At 42.4% G+C, this 18,092-nt stretch overlaps 1 protein-coding gene across 6 annotated transcripts in view; it reads left to right on the forward strand.

Moving 5' to 3' along the window:
- The window catches only part of MCC (MCC regulator of WNT signaling pathway), a 217,293-nt gene that overhangs the window by 54,318 nt on the left and 144,883 nt on the right, over positions 1 to 18,092 (forward strand). Inside the window, exon 1 of one of the 6 annotated variants that reach the window (XM_083464432.1) lies at positions 3,901 to 4,758. The exons of the other annotated variants lie outside the window; for them this stretch is intronic. Coding sequence (XP_083320558.1) covers positions 4,561 to 4,758 — 198 coding nt within the window. The 5' untranslated portion in view covers positions 3,901 to 4,560. Of the gene's footprint in view, positions 1 to 3,900; positions 4,759 to 18,092 lie in introns of those variants that run through there. 6 annotated transcript variants of the gene reach the window in all.

Genomic DNA, 18,092 nt, shown 5'->3' on the forward strand with positions numbered 1-18,092 from the left:
CACGGCCTTTATGAGAGACCTGTAGTTTGCAGCTTTTCCTTTCAAAATACTTGCGAGTGGTAATCAGGAAAGGATTAGACCAGTACTAATGGAAAAACTCAACGAAACACACATGTTGGTTCTTCATAACTGATGTCCCTGTTGTAAGGATTTAAAACCCTTTTCTCCATGGGTAGTAGTGTCTTTAATTGGCAGAGATCTTCTCTTACTGTGACCACTTCTCCATTCATACCTTGTGGACACCCCACTTCAGGAAGAACAAGGATAATACATGGTCACTGAACTGAATATATGGAGGTTCTCTGAGTTTCATTAGAATCAAAACTAATTCTTACTAACAAGAGAAAAACATTGTTTTGGTGAATACATGTGATTGCTATCTGTGGGCCCCGCCCCCCCATCAGAAACCTAATGTTCTGTTCCAAGAAGTGTAAGCCATTGACACTGGCACATATGGTGTTGATACATGTGTTGGAATATTGCTCAAATTACATTGTTGAGTGCTTAGACAGAACTCAATAAAGTTTACAACAAGCTGAATACCAACTCTTGTACGTGCCTATGAAGAGTGCAGTCATAAATTACATTGGCAATACAGTATGAGCAATTTCAAATATGGCTACTTCATAATTAACATTGATTTGTGTTTAACTCTATTTCTAATGAACTGTTAATGATAAATATTAATTAAATTGAACCAAACAGGTAGCATCTTATGCATCTTGGGCTTTGATATTTGTTAAACGTTCATAATGCATATAGTACATAATGATGAAAACTGAATTCCTTAATTGACTTGTCTTTATATTTATGTAGCATACTTTAAGGAAAAGCTATTTTCCACTTCAGCAGATGGATCTCTCAGGACCTGGCTCTTCATGATGATTAATGGTTGCCTTTCAGATACTAAGGTGCTTTCTTCAGTCAAACATCTATTTCCCTTTGTCTACACCACTCCTATGTTTTTACTTTCTGCGTTCAAATAAGATTTCGGTGCTATCTGGTTAGGTCCAGTGACACAATATTGGGTGAAGGTCACCACTTCAGTCATTAGGCTTGGGAAAAGGTTTGGAACCTGACGAATGAATGAACACACCTGACTGTAGGCCCAAATACTGTGATTATATGGTCAGATTATATGGGATAAGATGTCTTCTAGCCGTTGATGCAGACTTACAGTAAGGCTGAGCTTTAAACCAGGAAGTGAGATTTGTCAGGATCAGGAAGACCTGGTGAGTCTTTAGGACACTAGCAGGAAAATAGTTGTGGTTTCCTCCAGAGGGAAGCTGTTTTTCCTCTAGCAAGTCCATAACAAACCAGATGAAAAGGAAGCTCTGTGTTTCATAATGTACTGGGACACCCTATAAGCAATGGCGCAGCTAGTTAATTTTAGACCTTGGACTTAATGGTCTTATGGCACATACACTGCTTTAGATGTACTACAACTTCAGTCCTGGAGTGCAAAATTAACAATTCTCTTTTCTGCCCTTTCCTTGCCATTCCATGCTTTGCAGCTGGATCAGGAACAGGAATAAATGTGCAGTTCTTCCAAAGAAGAGATTTAGAAAGTGGATCCCTCCAAGGATCAGTATTGGGACCTGTGCTTAACTTGTGCGTTAATGATCTAGAGGTGAGCAGTGAGGTGGTGAAGTTTTGCTGACACGAAATAGTTCAGGGTGGTTTAGACAAAAAGGGATTGCGAAGAGCTCCCAAAGGTTTTATCCAAATTGGGTCAGTGGGCAGTAAAGTGGCGAATGTGATTTAATGTGTTTAAGCATAAATACAAGGGACAAATTTTTTTACAAATTTTACATGTATCCTAACAAGGTCTGGACAGATAGGGACTGATCAAGACTTTGGGATTGTAGTGGATAGGTCTACGAAGTGCAGATGTTGTGAAAGAGGTGAATTTCATGGTTTCTTTCTGTAGATACGTTGAACTATTGCTACATGCAACTTATGCAAATAGCTTAGGTTTGTCAGCATTTCCATAGAAATAGGGCATGCCTACATCATGTATAGGGACGCGGGTGGTGCTGTGGGTTAAACCACAGAGCCTAGGACTTGCTGATCAGAAGGTCGGCGGTTCGAATCCCCGCGACGGGGTGAGCTCCCGTTGCTCGGCCCCTGCTGCTGCCAACCTAGCAGTTCAAAAGCATGTCAAAGTGCAAGTAGATAAATAGGTACCGCTTTGGCAGGAAGGTAAACGGCGTTTCTGTGCGCTGCTCTGGTTTGCCAGAAGCAGCTTAGTCATGCTGGCCACATGACCTGAAAGCTGTACGCCGGCTCCCTCGGCCAGTAAAGTGAGATGAGCGCCGCAACCCCAGAGTCGATCACGACTGGACCTAATGGTCAGGGGTCCCTTTACCTTTACATACAAGTATCTCTGTTTAGGGTGGTGATGGTCGGTATCTGTTTTTTGTCAAAGTTCTGCTGAAATAGTAATGTAAAAGCAAATTTTAGCAGATGTTAATACTATATGTTTTTTTCATTTAAATAAAATTAGAGTTATGGCGATTTAATTTTCCATCCAGCGTGTGCCTTTTTCATAGGAGATGGGTGATAGTCTACAGGAAATTAAAGCGTGCAATTCCTTTGCGTAAGATAAGTCCATGTACTGATACTCTCACCCTATCATTTGACTCTAGCAAAAGGAGGGACGCACCCATGTTTATGACTTTTTATAAAGCATTATGATGCTACTTGCTGCTGGGTGTGTGTGACAGCCTCTTTTTAAAAGAAGTAATATATGATGCTGACCTTATTGCTTTTTGTGTATTTTGCAACTTGCTGCAATTGTCTAGTGTGGTGTAGTGGTTAAGAGCGGTAGTCTCGTAATCTGGGGAACCGGGTTCGCGTCTGAGCTCCTCCACATGCAGCTGCTGGGTGACCTTGGGCTAGTCACACTTCTCTGAAGTCTCTCAGCCCCACTCACCTCACAGAGTGTTTGTTGTGGGGGAGGAAGGGAAAGGAGAATGTTAGCCGCTTTGAGACTCCTTAAAGGGAGTGAAAGGCGGGATATCAAATCCAAACTCCTCTTCTTCTTCTTCTTCTTCTTCTTCTTCTTCTTCTAGTACCTAGGCAGCACACATAGGACAGTGTATAATATACCAAATAAAATATCTTACTTTGCTTTCCTATATTTTGTATTTTTCTCTCCCTGTGAATTTCCAAGATAAATAGTGCAATCAGGTTGGAAGAGGGAGAGTTAGATGCTACAATTTTATGCATTTGGTGCTGTATTTTGATGATTGTGTTATTTTGGGTTCCGTGCGCTTAAAGGCTCACGACCAAGTAAGAACTTGGTTTGTTTGATTTTGAGAAGTATGTTTTTCATTTGCACTGAAATCAAAGCACAAAAGGGGTGGCTTCAAGACCACCATGTATTTTAAAAACCATTTGCTTTTGCCTTTTTTGGTGCACAGAAAAGTACTTACTGTAGCTCACGTGATACATGTTTGGGGAAACTTCTTGTAAAGAAAGGTGAAGAAACCTCTATAAACCAGTAAATCAAATCAACTGGATCTCTGACCACCACACACACACACAAAACAGCATTCTATCAAAATAATGTTTAGGTTTTCAGAGCTGCTTTCTGTGGGAATTGGAGTTTTGAACGGAAGGCAGATTTCACACAGTTTCTTGCTTTCGAGTGCTTGCTTACCTCGCAAGTCATTAAAAAAATAATAATTGTGTTTTAAGTCTTTGGCTTCATGTGAAGAAAGCAGCACGGAAGCACTTGGAAATTCCAGTAAGATCTGCCCTAAATACTTGTTAATTTTTTATTTGGAAGCTTCCTTCTGAATCACAAAAGGGGAAGTTCATTTAATGGGGAAATAAAGAACTTGCAGCAAGGTCACCTAGGTGGTTTCTACCTTTGCTTTATATGGTTTGCTTTGCACTTTGGAACACAGCAACTTGCAATTAGCACACAGAATTCTGGAAAGGACGCCTGCAATTCCAAAGTGAGCTTTCTGTAGCATGTGTGCTGCTTTCCTTCCTTCCTCCCCCCCCCTCCCCATTCTCTCAGTCCCTCCTCCCTTTCGTACCGCCTCTTCCATGCACCCTGTAGCCAGCAGCAAGACAGCTGTGTTTGATCATAAACCACTTACAACTCCAGGCTCCCTTGGAAAGGGGAAACTTTGGAGCGAGCAGCTCGTTGCGTCTTGTGTCCTGTTCTGTCCTCCACCTCCCGATCGGATCTAACCAGCGCTCTTTCAGTGGGTTTGGATGCTGTGAGTGCCTATGGGGCTCCCAAATTTTTTTCAGATGCGCTGAACTCATTTGGGAGATGCTTCCCCCCCGCCACGATCTAGCTGCGAGGGGAGAATGAAGACATAAGACGGAAGCCCAGCTCTCCCAGGCAGTTTTTAGTAGCCAGGAGAGAGATCGTTACGGCTCGTCTGCACTCCTGTCTGGCCGTGCACTCTGCAGTGTTTAAATGAGTATCTTGCAGCAATGGATTGTTTGTGAAACGGCAACCAGCTCTCCCCCCCCCTTTTTTTTTTTGCCTCTTTAGGAGAATCCTGTGCATTGTTAATTTTTTTTAAGGCTATCTAAATGTTGAGTGAAAATGGCTGTCTAGAGCAAAATGTGCAAGACAGGAAAAGCTCAGAGACGGAGGGGGTGTTGAATCTTCTGGAGCAGAGCTTGGAAACCTTAAAATCCATAGAAAGCAGCCAAGCCCTGGAAAGTCTAATCATGAATTCTGGAGTTGCCATGAAATATGGAAATGACTCCTCCGCAGAACTGAACGAGGTAAGCTGCTTTATTAAATGTCCTTGTGTGTGTTTTTTTCCACGCTTCTTGGGTTTTGTTTTCCGAATAGAGTGTCTCCCTTTTGCGGGGGGGGGGGTTATCCACTCTGGAAGGCAATGCAATTAAACATTAATGGGTGAATGTGCCCTTGTTCAAACTTGCAGTGCTGCCCAGGAAATGATGTGAGATTTGAATTGTAAGGATTACGTGGTAAAGGGCGAACGATTGCAACTGTACAGAGGTCCGCCTCTCCCCCCCCCCCAACTTGGCATCCTGCTGCAAGGAATCCTTTCCCCCACCTCCGGAGTGCAGCATTTTCCACACAGCATTCCTTTCTGCAGTAGGTAAAACAAGCAGAGTGAGATCCCCGTTGAAATCAAGCAGATGGCAGCTAATTTAGAATGGGAAATAAAATAAAATATTAAGACAGCAGCTTCAGCAAGAAATCATGTGACACAGTTGATTTGTATTAAGGCACACTTGGTTTAAATGCATACAATTTTACCTGGAAGAAATAAGTCCTGATAAGTGTTTCTTGTTTTTTCCTTGCTGGGCCAGTATTGCACTGTTTATCTTAAGTTGTTCCAAAATTGTATTCTCTTTTCTGTCAGATTTCTGAGTGCATGCCAGTATTTTATGACTTAAGACTAAAATCTTGTGCATGCTTATTCAGGAGTAAGTACCATTGAAGTATCCGAGACTTATTTCCAAGTCAACCTTCACAGTATGCTGCACGCCATTGTAACTCCCCAGATCTGATGACTACTAAAATGCCATGGGGCATATCGCTGTCTCTCAGAAATGCTTTAAAATCTGTCACAGAGTACAGATTTTTAATGCCATATCAAAAATCATTTAAATGGTCAGTTTTGGATATGCAGTCTTGATTTGTTTTATTGCTTGTTTGCTTTATAGCTTCTTCATATAGCATATTCTGCAGGAGGATGAAAGCTACATGGATTATGTTTATTTATAGAGTTAGTATTTCTGGCTTTTGTGCAGTTAGAAAAGGCATCAGACATAAACCTGAAATGCAAGGGACAAATTGGCATCCTGGCAAGGCTGGACAAAGGGATAAGAAATTGGTCTGGGAGGTGGAGGAGAGGGTGGCTTTTATTTTGTAAGAGAAATAAATAATTGCCTTGGATGATAACTGAGAGTTCAGTGTAAAGACACCAGACACCTTTTTTCCCTTTGAAGTAGTGATGGGAGTCTACTTCAGAATTCTTTGCCAAAACTCTTAATTCTGCCCAGCACTGCTATTATATGGAATACAGCATTCTGGTTGGTTGAGTGCTTAGTTCTGTCTTGGTGTGACCTGAAGGCACATCCTGTTTAGACTGAATGGCTTGACACCTATTGCAAGTCAAAAAAACAGAATAAAAACTGCATCTTGGCATCAGTATAGTAGCAGTTGTGGACAACACTCAAGCCTGACCTTCATCATGAGTAAATGACTCAATGAATGAACTCCTAAAAACTTGCCATAATTCAGATGGGTCTCTTGCACTGTAATCCTAAACACATTTGTATATTGTATCAAACTAATTTCTAAGGATCCATTTTTATATTACCTGAGCGCTGTGGTTTCTTTCTGTTAATCCATTACATATTACTTTGGTCCACCCGTGTACAGAAGTAGACCAACGGCATGGTTACTTCTCATTCTGTTATTCTCATTGGCATTCTTAGGATGATGGTTGTGCAGCCTGGTCTTCATAAATGGTGACACAGACAGTGGCTTGTGCTGTTGCAGATGGAAACAGAATGTTATGCTTGGCAAGAAAGACAGCGATCTAACTTTGCCTAGCTTAACAGGTAAAAGGTAAAGGTACCCCTGCCTGTACGGGCCCGTCTTGACAGACTCTAGGGTTGTGTGCCCATCTCACTTAAGAGGCCGGGGGCCAGTGCTGTCCGGAGACACTTCCGGGTCACGTGGCCAGCGTGACAAAGCTACATCTGGCGAGCCAGCGCAGCACACGGAAACGCGTTTACCTTCCCGCCAGTAAGCGGTCCCTATTTATCTACTTGCACCCGGGGGTGCTTTCGAACTGCTAGGTTGGCAGGCGCTGGGACCGAGCAACGGGAGCGCACCCCGCCGCGGGGATTCGAACCGCCGACCTTTCGATCGGCAAGCCCTAGGCGCTGAGGCTTTTACCCACAGCGCCACCCACGTCCCTAGCTTAACAGGTAGTATCCCTTAAAATACAAAATGTGTGCATTGTTACACTGATTCATTGGCTCCTGCACATTCCAGTGCCTTGGAGTGCCCTGTGGGTTTTTGGCACAGGCTGTGACCCTGCTACTGCCCCTGGCACAGATACTGCCAGCTAAGGCAGCTTTAGAAATGAATGCTGAGAACACTAGTATCAGAGTTGGGACTTAAAGCCAAGGTTGAGCTCTCCAGCAATACATTTCTGGGGCAGTAGACCAGGTGGTTGTTTGGATTTTGGCTGGTTTTGAGTGTGTGTGCGAGTTTTTTACAGCAGCAATATTGTATCTATATTCTGTGTTTATTGGTACTTGCTTTGCAAGTGAATGCTTTTGAGTTTCATTATTGATAGGAAGACAATGCCTTTGAATCCGTTGGAGAAAATACTTAACATTTTCATGTTCTTATGTTGCTGTATGTTAAATAATACTCTAACCAGAAAGCTGCAGTAGCATAAGTGTAATACTTCCATTAGGATTAACATGTACAGTATGTGCTTAAAATCATGAGCAAGCTTTCTGATTTTTATTTAGCCACTCCAATATATTTTTTCATAGAGTTGAGTATCTGTGCAGAGATGATGGTTTCTCCCAGGAATTCAATACTGGAGACGAATGTCTAGGATTATATATGGAAGTCATGATCTGTGCTGCTTCCCACATTTTTTAGTAATTGAATATGTTGCAAATAATTCATGAACACAAAGCTGGCTCCCTTGGCTCTAAACTTCACTGATTTATGAATGCCGTACTAATGTTAAGCTTGTGTGCGTCTGTTTTTGTTTTGCTCGATGTCTTTTGTGTGGTTTATTGAAATATGTGAGGTGCTTTATCATAATGGCTGTTGTATCTCCTTTCCTCCTGCTTCTCCTTAACCCTTCTGCTCTCTGTCATTTTCTCTCAGTCTCCTCCTGCTTCCACCCGCCTTGCCCAATGTGCTTGCTTTCTCGTGACATTTGATTACAGCTACTTGGCCACCGGGAGACAGTAGTGTCACGGTCATTAAAGGAACTGGCTGTTGGCTGGACTTTTACTAGGATTATACAGTCCTACTGAGAGCGAGTTATTTTACAGTAATCCCACTATGTATACAAGTAGCCTGATTCACACATGAGATACACACAGGAAACTGAACGTCCGGCGTGACTTCTGATTGGCTGCAGGAGCTTCCTGTAGCCAATTGGAAGCCGCACTTTTGTTTCCAAACGTTTTGGAAGTCGAATGGACTTCTGGAACGGATTCCATTCGACTTCTGAGGTACCACTGTACTCCTGTCTCCTAGTATGGATGATTAGGAATGTCAATAGGCTCAACTAGGTTATAATCAACAAGTAGCTGGATGTCAGTATCGCTTTAATATGTCAAAAAGTTATTTGCACAGCAATAAGAGTCACCAAGCAGATACAGAAAATGTGCATGGAGAAATCACAATGACCATCAGAAACGGAGTCAAACCATTGGTCTTTCTAGCTCAGCAATGTCTATGCTGAGTAGCAGTGGATTTACAGGATTTCAGATAAGGCTCTCTCCAATTTCTACCTGTGGATGGTGGAACATGGGACCTTCTGTATTCGAAGCAGATGTTCTGTCCTGAGTCGCGAGAAGACCTCTTGGACTATCTGGTTGGAGGAACTTGAGTTGGAGGCTGATGATCCTTGGGAGGGACCCAGTGAGCTGGGGTGAGGATTGTGTCAGGGCCCCATGAGACTGTCAGGAGCTCAGCCTACACTTGAGTAGGACCCTGGCAGAGACAAATGCCCGACTGGCATGTTCCCTCCCTCCTGGTCGATCGTTTGGGAGCTTCAAAAGCTTTCTTCTGCCCAAACATCACAGCGACCAATGCCAACCGACACCGGCACACTTAGGGATCCGCAGAGTTTGTGTAGTTGTGTAACAAACCTCAGCAACTCAGCATTTTGGCTAATCTACTTTATTTACATATAAACATACATGGAACACTGCAACATGGCTCCCTCTCTCTCTAGCATCAGACAGCAAAGAAAAAAAGAACAACGGACAATAGTCCCATTTCACGGAACACAGTAACACAAACACCCTGTCTTCGTCACTTCCCACTCTGTGGAGTCAAAACATATACCGTCATGTGAAAGACATCAATCCCATGACTGCAATCATAGAGCAGGAATTCTAACAGAGACATCAGAACTGTCTGCAACGGGGCAGGGGTGGGAATGGAGCAGGAAAGGAATCTGATCCCAGGGAGGGACCTAATGGGTTACTGTTCAGTCATTCCATTGCCAATCTCTCCTGCAGCTTTTGGCTTTCAGCAACAAGCCTCCACCTACCAAGGAGACTCACTCTGGTTCTGAGCTGGTATTGTTTCTTCCTTGATTGCCTAGGACGCCGATGCCAGCTGGGCAATATCTGGTTTTCAACACTGTGATATATCACCAGCTAAACATTGTGATGTACTGATATATCACGATGTCTGAAATAAGGATGGAGCTATGTAGAGCCATTGGCTAGCTTCACAGTTTTGCCTGCATCAGGATTTTTGCATCGCACAGACACACACATTGTGATCTGTGATATATTGCCAGGTCAAAAATTATGAAACTGATATCACAATATGGACTTCAAACCGGTTTTGTATGATAGATCCATAGATCTCTCAGCCCCAGCACTGGCATGAACAGACAGCTCAAGCCCAGCCTACCAGAAGCAACTCCCATTTGCTTGTGCAGTCCAAAGAAACATTCTGCTTGCTGCGTTAAAGCCATGTCTGCCCCAGGGGACATGTCGACCGTTGGATCAACGTCTTAGCTCACTTAGCTGTGTTATGCACTTTCTGTGCCTTTAACACTTGGCTTGATTATGTACCGTACTGTTTTAAGCATTAAAGTTTTTGGCAAAAACCATAATCTGATTTCGATTTCTTCATCCAGCGGGTATCAGGGCAAGTTCTACCACTCAACTATGGCCCTTTTCCAAAAAGGCTGGGCAGGGAAAATTAAAATATCAGTTTTGAAATTGATTTGAGCAGCCCCACTATCTTGACTGAAGCATATTAATACAGAACATTTTCTGGGCATCGGTTTTAGAGTTCGGGTGAAGATCCAGTTGTATTCTTTTAATTGTAATTTTCCCCAAGAGGGAACTATGTTGAGAATAAAGGATGTTGTCTTTTTTTAAACAGCTTTCCCCTGTAATTGCTCCCTGCAATTCCCAAAGCTTTAAATAAACCCTATTTTGCTCTAAGGAATGAATGTGGCTTGTTAGAACGGCCAAAAGGTAAAACAAATCTTGTATTGGGACAGATAACATAAGGATGTTCTCAGTTCCAAAATATAATTTATTATCCCAACCTGAAGTTTCTGAACACTTTCCAGGACATGATGTTACTTGTTACAAGCAGTTTGGTGTATAGGCGAAGATCTGTAATGCATTAACTGGGAACAGGTTTTGTGTGAATTTCAGGTTGGAAATAGTGTGTCACAGGTATATTGTTCCGTCCTTCATTATGTACTGTTGAGCTTGTCTGTCCTGTTTTTGGTAGACAACAATATACTGTGTCAGGGCATTGTGTAAGTTTATAATTAGCCAAAGTTACACCAAAAGCTGAAGCAGTTTTGTGGTAGCCCCTATTATGAACTTATAGTGCAACAGAGTATATGCCATTGGCCAAGATAAAAAAAAAATGGAGGACACAAAAATGTTGTCAGATGAGAATCCAATTTTCCTGATAGTGTGATGCTTGTAAGCTTATAGGTATCCATATATAATTTGTATTGCAGGTTGCTAAATCAGCACTACCTAGTGACCTTCCGCTTACGCTGTCAAGTACTTAAAAATATTATTTTGACATTGTGAAATATAAGTTTAAAAATGAACGTCCCATACGACTTTAAAATCTTAGGAGTTCTGAAGGAATATTTTATTTTATTAATAAATTTATATCCTGTCCTTCCTCCCAGAGGAGCTCAAGCAATAATTTATTTCATTTTATTTAATATAACTTTTGTACATCTCGATTGTGAGAAAAAGGCCTCGGAGCAATTTAAATTTGAATCATCTTTAAAAATTCCAGCACAGATGCAGACTGCGAAAGATCTCTACTTAAATGGCTTTCTGAAAGATGGAGGTCTTCAATAGGTGCCCAAAGGAGAATAGAGGCGGCATCTGTCTTAATGTTCAACAGGAAGGAATTCCAAAGGGTAGGTGCCATGACATGAAAGGCCAAATTCCAATATTGTGCAGAACAGGCTTCCTGATAAGGTGTTATCTAAAGAAGGCCATCTCCTGTAGAGTGCAATGATTGATTGGGTGTATAAGAGGTGAGATGGTCTTGTAGATATCCTGGTCCCCAAGCTACATTAGGGTTTTATATACCAGAACCAGCAATTTGAACTTAGCTCGGTAGATAATTGGCAGCCAGTGTGATTCTTTCAACAGTGGAGTAACCTGGTAGCAAAATTCTGCACCAATGAGCAGTTGAGCTGTTGCATTTTGCATTAGCTGCAGCTTCTGGACCAGTGTCAAGGGCAGCATCATGTAGAGCACATAGCAGTAATCCAACCTGGATTCCAGCACCAGTCAGATATTCCCAGACCACTAAGTCAAGGTGTTCAATGTTAAAACAGGGGAGTATGATTCCAATGAGTTCATAGCGGGATTTCATTTCAGTCTGGCAATGAGGAAACACTTTGTCATTCCTTCCTGCACTGCTGGTGTAATTCCCCCTAGACCTGGCACCCCCAACCTACGGCCCTCCAGATGTTTTGGCCTACAACTCCCATGATCCCTAGCTAACAGGATCAGTGGTCAGGGATGATGGGAACTGGAGGGCTGAAGGTTGGGGATGCCTGCCCTAGACCAAGTAGGGGAAGCCCATTCTGCAGTTCCTTCCCAAAGTTGCTCCAGTCCTCAGGAAAACTCTTTATCGTTGCTGCTATAGAGAGGTGGTGTAGCATTTTCTTTGGCTGTTGGTGATGCAAGTAGAATGATGTTATATTAGTCATGGAAGCAATTGGGACTCTTGCCAAGTTGCTTATCTCTCTGCCTTTATGCCTTATCTGTATAAGAAAAGTTACTTTAATGAACAAAAAACAAAGATTGTACATTACTATCTCAAAACATGTGTAATGGATCACGCTGATGCTTTTCCACCTGTGGGTGTAGTAGATTTCAGAATATTAGTTATGTTTAAAAAGTAGTATCTAGTAGATTCTGGAAAATAAAATCTTTTTGAATTATAAAGTGTAATTATCTTTTGGTAGGTTTGTTAAATTGAACTAGTTTCTTTTACATTTTGGTTTTTATGAACTTTCTTTTGACCGCTCTGGTGGAAATATCAGTTACTATCAATCTTAACATATGCTACCTAGTACCGTATTTACACAAATCTAATAAGCACTTCAGTTTTCAAAACCTTGGAACCAAAAAAGCATTTGCTGGCACAATCAAATCTAATGCACAACGTAATTTTCACGATGTAATTTGGCCAAAAAAGGTGCACTAAAGTGAATTATTGGTATCCATTAACAATGTGGCAGCAATCGGTGTTTCCTTGGTTGATAAAATATTTGACTCTAATAGATTTATCGAGAGGATGGAATCTTTTTTGGTAACTTGGGAATTCTGATTGGAACATTCTACTGGCATTTTTCAGAATCTGCCATTGTTTTCATTAATTTGCTTACAACATCTTGCATGAACCCTCTCTATTATGGCAATAGTTAACCAATTCATACCAGTCATATCCAGGCACAGGACATTTTGTTGACTAAGGCAAAGGACAAGATCTCTCTCTCTTTCCCTTCTCCCTTCCATGTGCTAAAGCCACATGAGTTGACAGCTGAATCTTATTTCAGTACCAGCTAAAATATATTATCCTTCACCATAGCTGAGGGCAGAAAGGCAACTTACAGGGTGCAAGGCAGACCAGATCTGTCCTCTTAACAGAGAGAAACACATGAAGGGTTCAGGAGGAATATCTGGTGAGCCACTACAGCTCACTACCTAAGGCAGTGGCTGGCTGCCTTACTCTGCCCAGTGGTATTGTTGGCCCTGAATCTTATAAAGGAAACACATATGGATGAAAGAGGCTGTGACTCAGGGGTCTCCAACGTATTTGGGCACATTTGCACGCCAGAGAAACTGTTGCGTGTGCCACATACATGAAACAGCTTTCTCCTCCTCGGCTGCAGTTTCTTGAAATCAGCTTCCATGGTGCAGTTAGCCTTGGAAAAAGCTGCATTCGGCTAAAGAGGAATTCTTTCAGTGGCATGGGGATGGGACCCCTTGAGCACACAAAAGGCCTCTAAGGCTGCCTATATGCCCTCAGGCAGTGGGGTAGCAGGGGGCGGGCATCGGGGCAGTTGCCCCGTGCACAAATTTGTTAGGGTCGCAAAATTTCAACACCTGGTGCTGCCTCAATACAGCTGCGTACTTTCGTCACTAGGCTTCATTGAAAACGACTTCTCCATGCGAACCAGGAAGGGACCTCTCTACACAATGGAACAACCCTTCTTTTCTCATTTCTGCAGCTTCAATCTTCTGGGTGACGCAGACTCCATTAGGCAGTTGAATGTGCATGCGTACTGCATCAGTTTCGCTCCCTCCCACCCCTTCTGCGCAGCCCTGTGTGCTGACAGCCTATGCTACGCAACTGCCCTCGGGTGCCATGTCCGTTACCCCTGTGCTGTGTAGAACTATGGTCCAATGTGACCATCAACAAAATTTGCCTGTGTGCAGACACATGGATTTTAAATGAAGTGAGCAAATGACAGCATTGAAGGAAATGGTAGTGGACTTAGAGCCAGCTGAAATTCAAATTGAGTTGACTTGGGCTGGGAAAAGAGAAATGAAAATGGGACTCTGTTTGTGGCTTTCACACAATTCTGTAATACATGCAGAGAATGTCAGCAAAGATTGCGGTCTGCCTTTGCTTCATGTTGTTGCAGATGCTTTGTTTGGTTGTTTGCTGAATGAATGAGGTATAGCTTGTCTTCATCTGTCCCTGTGTAGCTGAGCTCAGATAGTATTGCTCTGCTTTCGATGAAATGTAATATTAGCACTATTTATCCATTTTTAAATTGGCATTTTCAAGATGGCCCAGTTAATGAATGATGGAAAAGTAGCAACCAGAGGGTTATCTAATTTTCAAAAAATGAATAGATGTAAGGGATGGTTTTTTATGGTGGAGCTCATGGACGGTAGACAGGAAGTCTAGATATCAAAGTTAAGAGGAGACAATTTTTAAAAAACTACTTTAAATCAAACCACAATTATTCACAACTAAACAAATAATCTAATCTGCTTTGTTTAAAAATGTGAACATTTTAGATGAATTGTGAATATAAACTATCTTTTTTAAATGGGTAGATGAGACATTTCTGGCACTCCTGTGTACTCTCCCACTGGTTGTAATTAAGTTTGGTTAGTAAATGATGCGTGGCAGATGTGTGTAACATCTTTTTGGTGACTTTTCTTTTAAAAAATGAAAAACAGCTGTGGGAAGCTGCCAGTTTGACCAGAGGATTGGTAGTTGAGAAGGGAGCACTAATCCCTTGCCCTTTTGTGTTCAGAGTCACAAATCTGCAGCTATTTTTTCACTTGCAGGACAAAACATAAGGATATATTTGTTTTCCTTCCTGGTACAGGGGTTGGAAACATGGGGTCCAGGGGTTGAATACTGCCCTCCAAGTCATCCTGTCTGGCTCTCAAAGCTTCTTCTTCATACCTTAAATGCCCCCCCCCCAAGTGTGTGTGTGTGTGTGTGTCCAGGAATTCTGACAATGCTTGTCTGGATAGAAGATAGAGAAGGGTATGAGGATTTGTAGAAACTAGTTCAGGAGTCGCCAACCTTTTTGCACTACTGGGCACATTTAGTGGGCCCTGTATACCTGCATTTCCGTGTGCTGTGCTGGTGCTGGCTCGCCAGAGCAGCTTCATCACGCTGGCCACGTGACCTGGAAGCGTCTCCGGACAGCGCTGGCCCCCGGCCTCTTAAGTGAGATGGGCGCACAACCCTAGAGTCGGACATGAGTGGCCCATACGGGCAGGGGTACCTTTATACCTGAAGGAGTGTCTTCACCCCCATCGTGCAGCCTAGACACTGCGGTCCACCTCTGTGGGCCTTCTGGCAGTTCCCTCACTGCTAGAAGTTGAAGTTACAGGGAACCAGGCAGAGGGCCTTCTCGGTAGTGGCACCCACCCTGTGGAACACCCTCCCATCAGATGTTAAACAGATAAACAACTATTTGACTTTTAGGAGGCATCTGACGGCAGCCCTGTATTGAGAAGTTTTTAATGTTTGACGTTTTATTATGTTTTTATATGTGATGGAAGCTGCCGAGAGTGGCTAGGGCAACCCAGTTGGATAGACGGGGTATAAATAAATAAATAAAATTATCATTTTTTCAGATTTTGAGCGAGTGGTGGGGGTGCCAGTCACAAAAATGCTGCCATAAAGAGGTCGTGGCATAACAAAAAACAATTCAATTTCAGGGGCTACTTTTTCCACTTAAAAAAAGAAGAGTTTTGGAAGATGGTTACAGGTGTCTGCCATGTACTTTGATCCTCCAAACAACCCTCATGGATTGTTATATTGTGTGTGCTGCAATGTGAAAATCTAGATTACAGCATCAGTTTGGGGCCTTGGTATATATCTACCTTTTTTCTCTAGGCTTGGGCACACAAATAGGAAATAAGCCAAAATCACATCCATGAATTTGCCTGTAGTCTGGTTCATTGATAACATTTCTAGTATGCTATTCCTAGCGTGACAGACATACGGCATTTCTGGTGTATAAAACACATCACTTCAAAGAATGTTTACTTTCTGGATTTGTGTGAGCTGCTTATCAGTTGCACACAATGTTTGAGGCTTGCATGTCATTAAACTGAAGCACTATAAAAAGATTTCTCAAACACGGGGGCATTGTCAGTACAGATAATGCTGTTCTCAAGACCTCCTAATGAAAAAATGGCAGAGATTATGTAATTCATCTGTATGCTATTAAAATACTTGCAGCTAATAGCCAGGCACTAAGAAATGTACTATGGACTGCATAGTTAATAAGGCTGAACATGTGTTGCCTGAAAGTAACATGCCAGGCATAGTTGAGTACCACAGCAAATCTATCCCTATACCTGTACAGCCAGAAATTCATTTCTTTAAGATTATTTACAGTGCAACATAATAAAAGATCCCCTAACCTTAGTTGGAAATCCAAGGGCACAATTTTTAACTGGTTAATTTTACTCAAAACTGTGCCACAGTTTTTGAAATCCTTTAAATGTTCATATATTTCTATGAGCTTCTGTGGGCTCAGTGCCGGCTTGCACAGTGAGCTGGTGACTTTGCCGTGACACTGGAGAGATTAATAAAAACCACTTGCTTGCTTGATGTTCATACATTGATATTATTAACTAGATTTTTGCTTATACAGTTTGGAAATAATTCACTCTGTTCGCTTTTTCAAAGTAGATTTAAATAATGGAGCATTAATTCTAATTTTCATTGGCTTGAAGGAGAAGAATTAAACCAGCTCAAATAAGGAGGGCAGAGATTAACATAGGTTTTTGAAGACATTATATATAATTGGAATAAAATGCAATAAAAAACCCAACCTTTTATTATTCTTAGCATTACTAAATAGTATTATGTGAACATAACAGAAGTGAGGTGTTTACTTGGAATCATGCCTGGGGATTTTGAAAATCACAGTTTTGAGGAGACGGATGTTATGAATAAGAAAAATGTAAATGTCACTGTGTTAAATTGCCATCTTCTATGCTTGTTGTGTGTCTGAGGTTACCACTTAAAACACAGGCAATACTTGTCTTTTAATTACCTGTGCTTCAGTTGTACATTTTAGGCTAATGTACACATGGTAGGTACATGAAAACATTGTCCTGAGTGGTAGCCAGGATGCTCAACTATGCAGTGGAATGTTCTTCCTTATTTTCCCCCAAGGGTGTACAGAAAAAGTCAACATATTGTGGGTGAAATGTCTCTGGCAGCCAAGGTGAGCTGCATTTGAGTAGTTTTACCTGCAAAATCATTTCTACCACAGCTTGCTTACAAGTAGTAGCTGCTATTACAGCCCTCCCTCCCCAAACCACCCCCTGCTGAACATCAGAGTTCACCAGTTTAGTCCATATTTTGATGTTATTTTATTGATGTTTGCTAATTTTAATTCTTTATTGTTAGCTGCTCAGAGATCAGCATGGTTGTTGGAAAAGTGGAGTGCAGCCACAAAATCAAATATGTCCCAGAGCCTCCCAAAGGGATTCTGGTTTTGAGGGGCTACGATGGGCAATGGCACCCAGGCCTGGTGATCATCCTCTGAAGCCCTTATTTGTGTGCCTCTTCAACAAGAGGTCCAGAGGGTGGCAGCATGAGAACAGGACTGCAGTGGTTCCTATTTCTGGAATACTCTCCCCATGGAGGGCTTCCTTGGCCCCTTCAATGTACAGGCATCCCTCTCACTTAAGTAGGAATTACGTTCTGGGACTCCGTGTGTATAACTGAAATCACATGAAGTGGGGAGCACTCCACTTAACAGGGAGGGCGTGTGGGGAAGAGAGAGCCAGAGACTCATGTGCGCCACCAGGGCTGCTGCATGGAAGTTGCTTGGGGGGCCACTGCCCAGCCTGTCCCAAGCCTTCCCTTGCTTGGGGTTGCTGTCCCAAGCCTTCCCTACAATCCCACCGATTGCAGTAAGCGAGCAGCTGAGAGCAACTTCTAAGCAGCAGCCCCAAGCAAGGCCTGGCAGTGGCCCCGAGTGAGGGAAGGCTCAGGACAGGACAGGCAGCGGCCTTTGAAATGTGTTTGTGGGAGGGAGGTTATGGGCTTGTTTCGTTTTTGCTCTTGTTTTTTTTATTATGTATTTTGTGTTTACATTTAGTATTTTTACGCAGTGAACCATGCTGTGATCTTTGGATGAAGGGCAGTATGGAAATTAATTAAATAAGTTATAATAGCCATTCCCTGAGCCTGGTTTTTGTGTGCAGTGTGCCTTAAGCGACATAACATAACAGTGTCTCCAGGGGTGCCTGGAGTGCAACAAAGCTGAGCAAAACCAGTGAAAGCTGAAGGATTGGAGAGGTAAGGAAGAAAAAGAGCTTAGCGGTTGTCACAATTTCCCACCAGGTGC

The sequence above is a fragment of the Podarcis liolepis genome, assembly GCF_965112155.1.
Source record: "Podarcis liolepis genome assembly, chromosome: 11".
Classification (NCBI taxonomy): domain Eukaryota; kingdom Metazoa; phylum Chordata; class Lepidosauria; order Squamata; family Lacertidae; genus Podarcis; species Podarcis liolepis.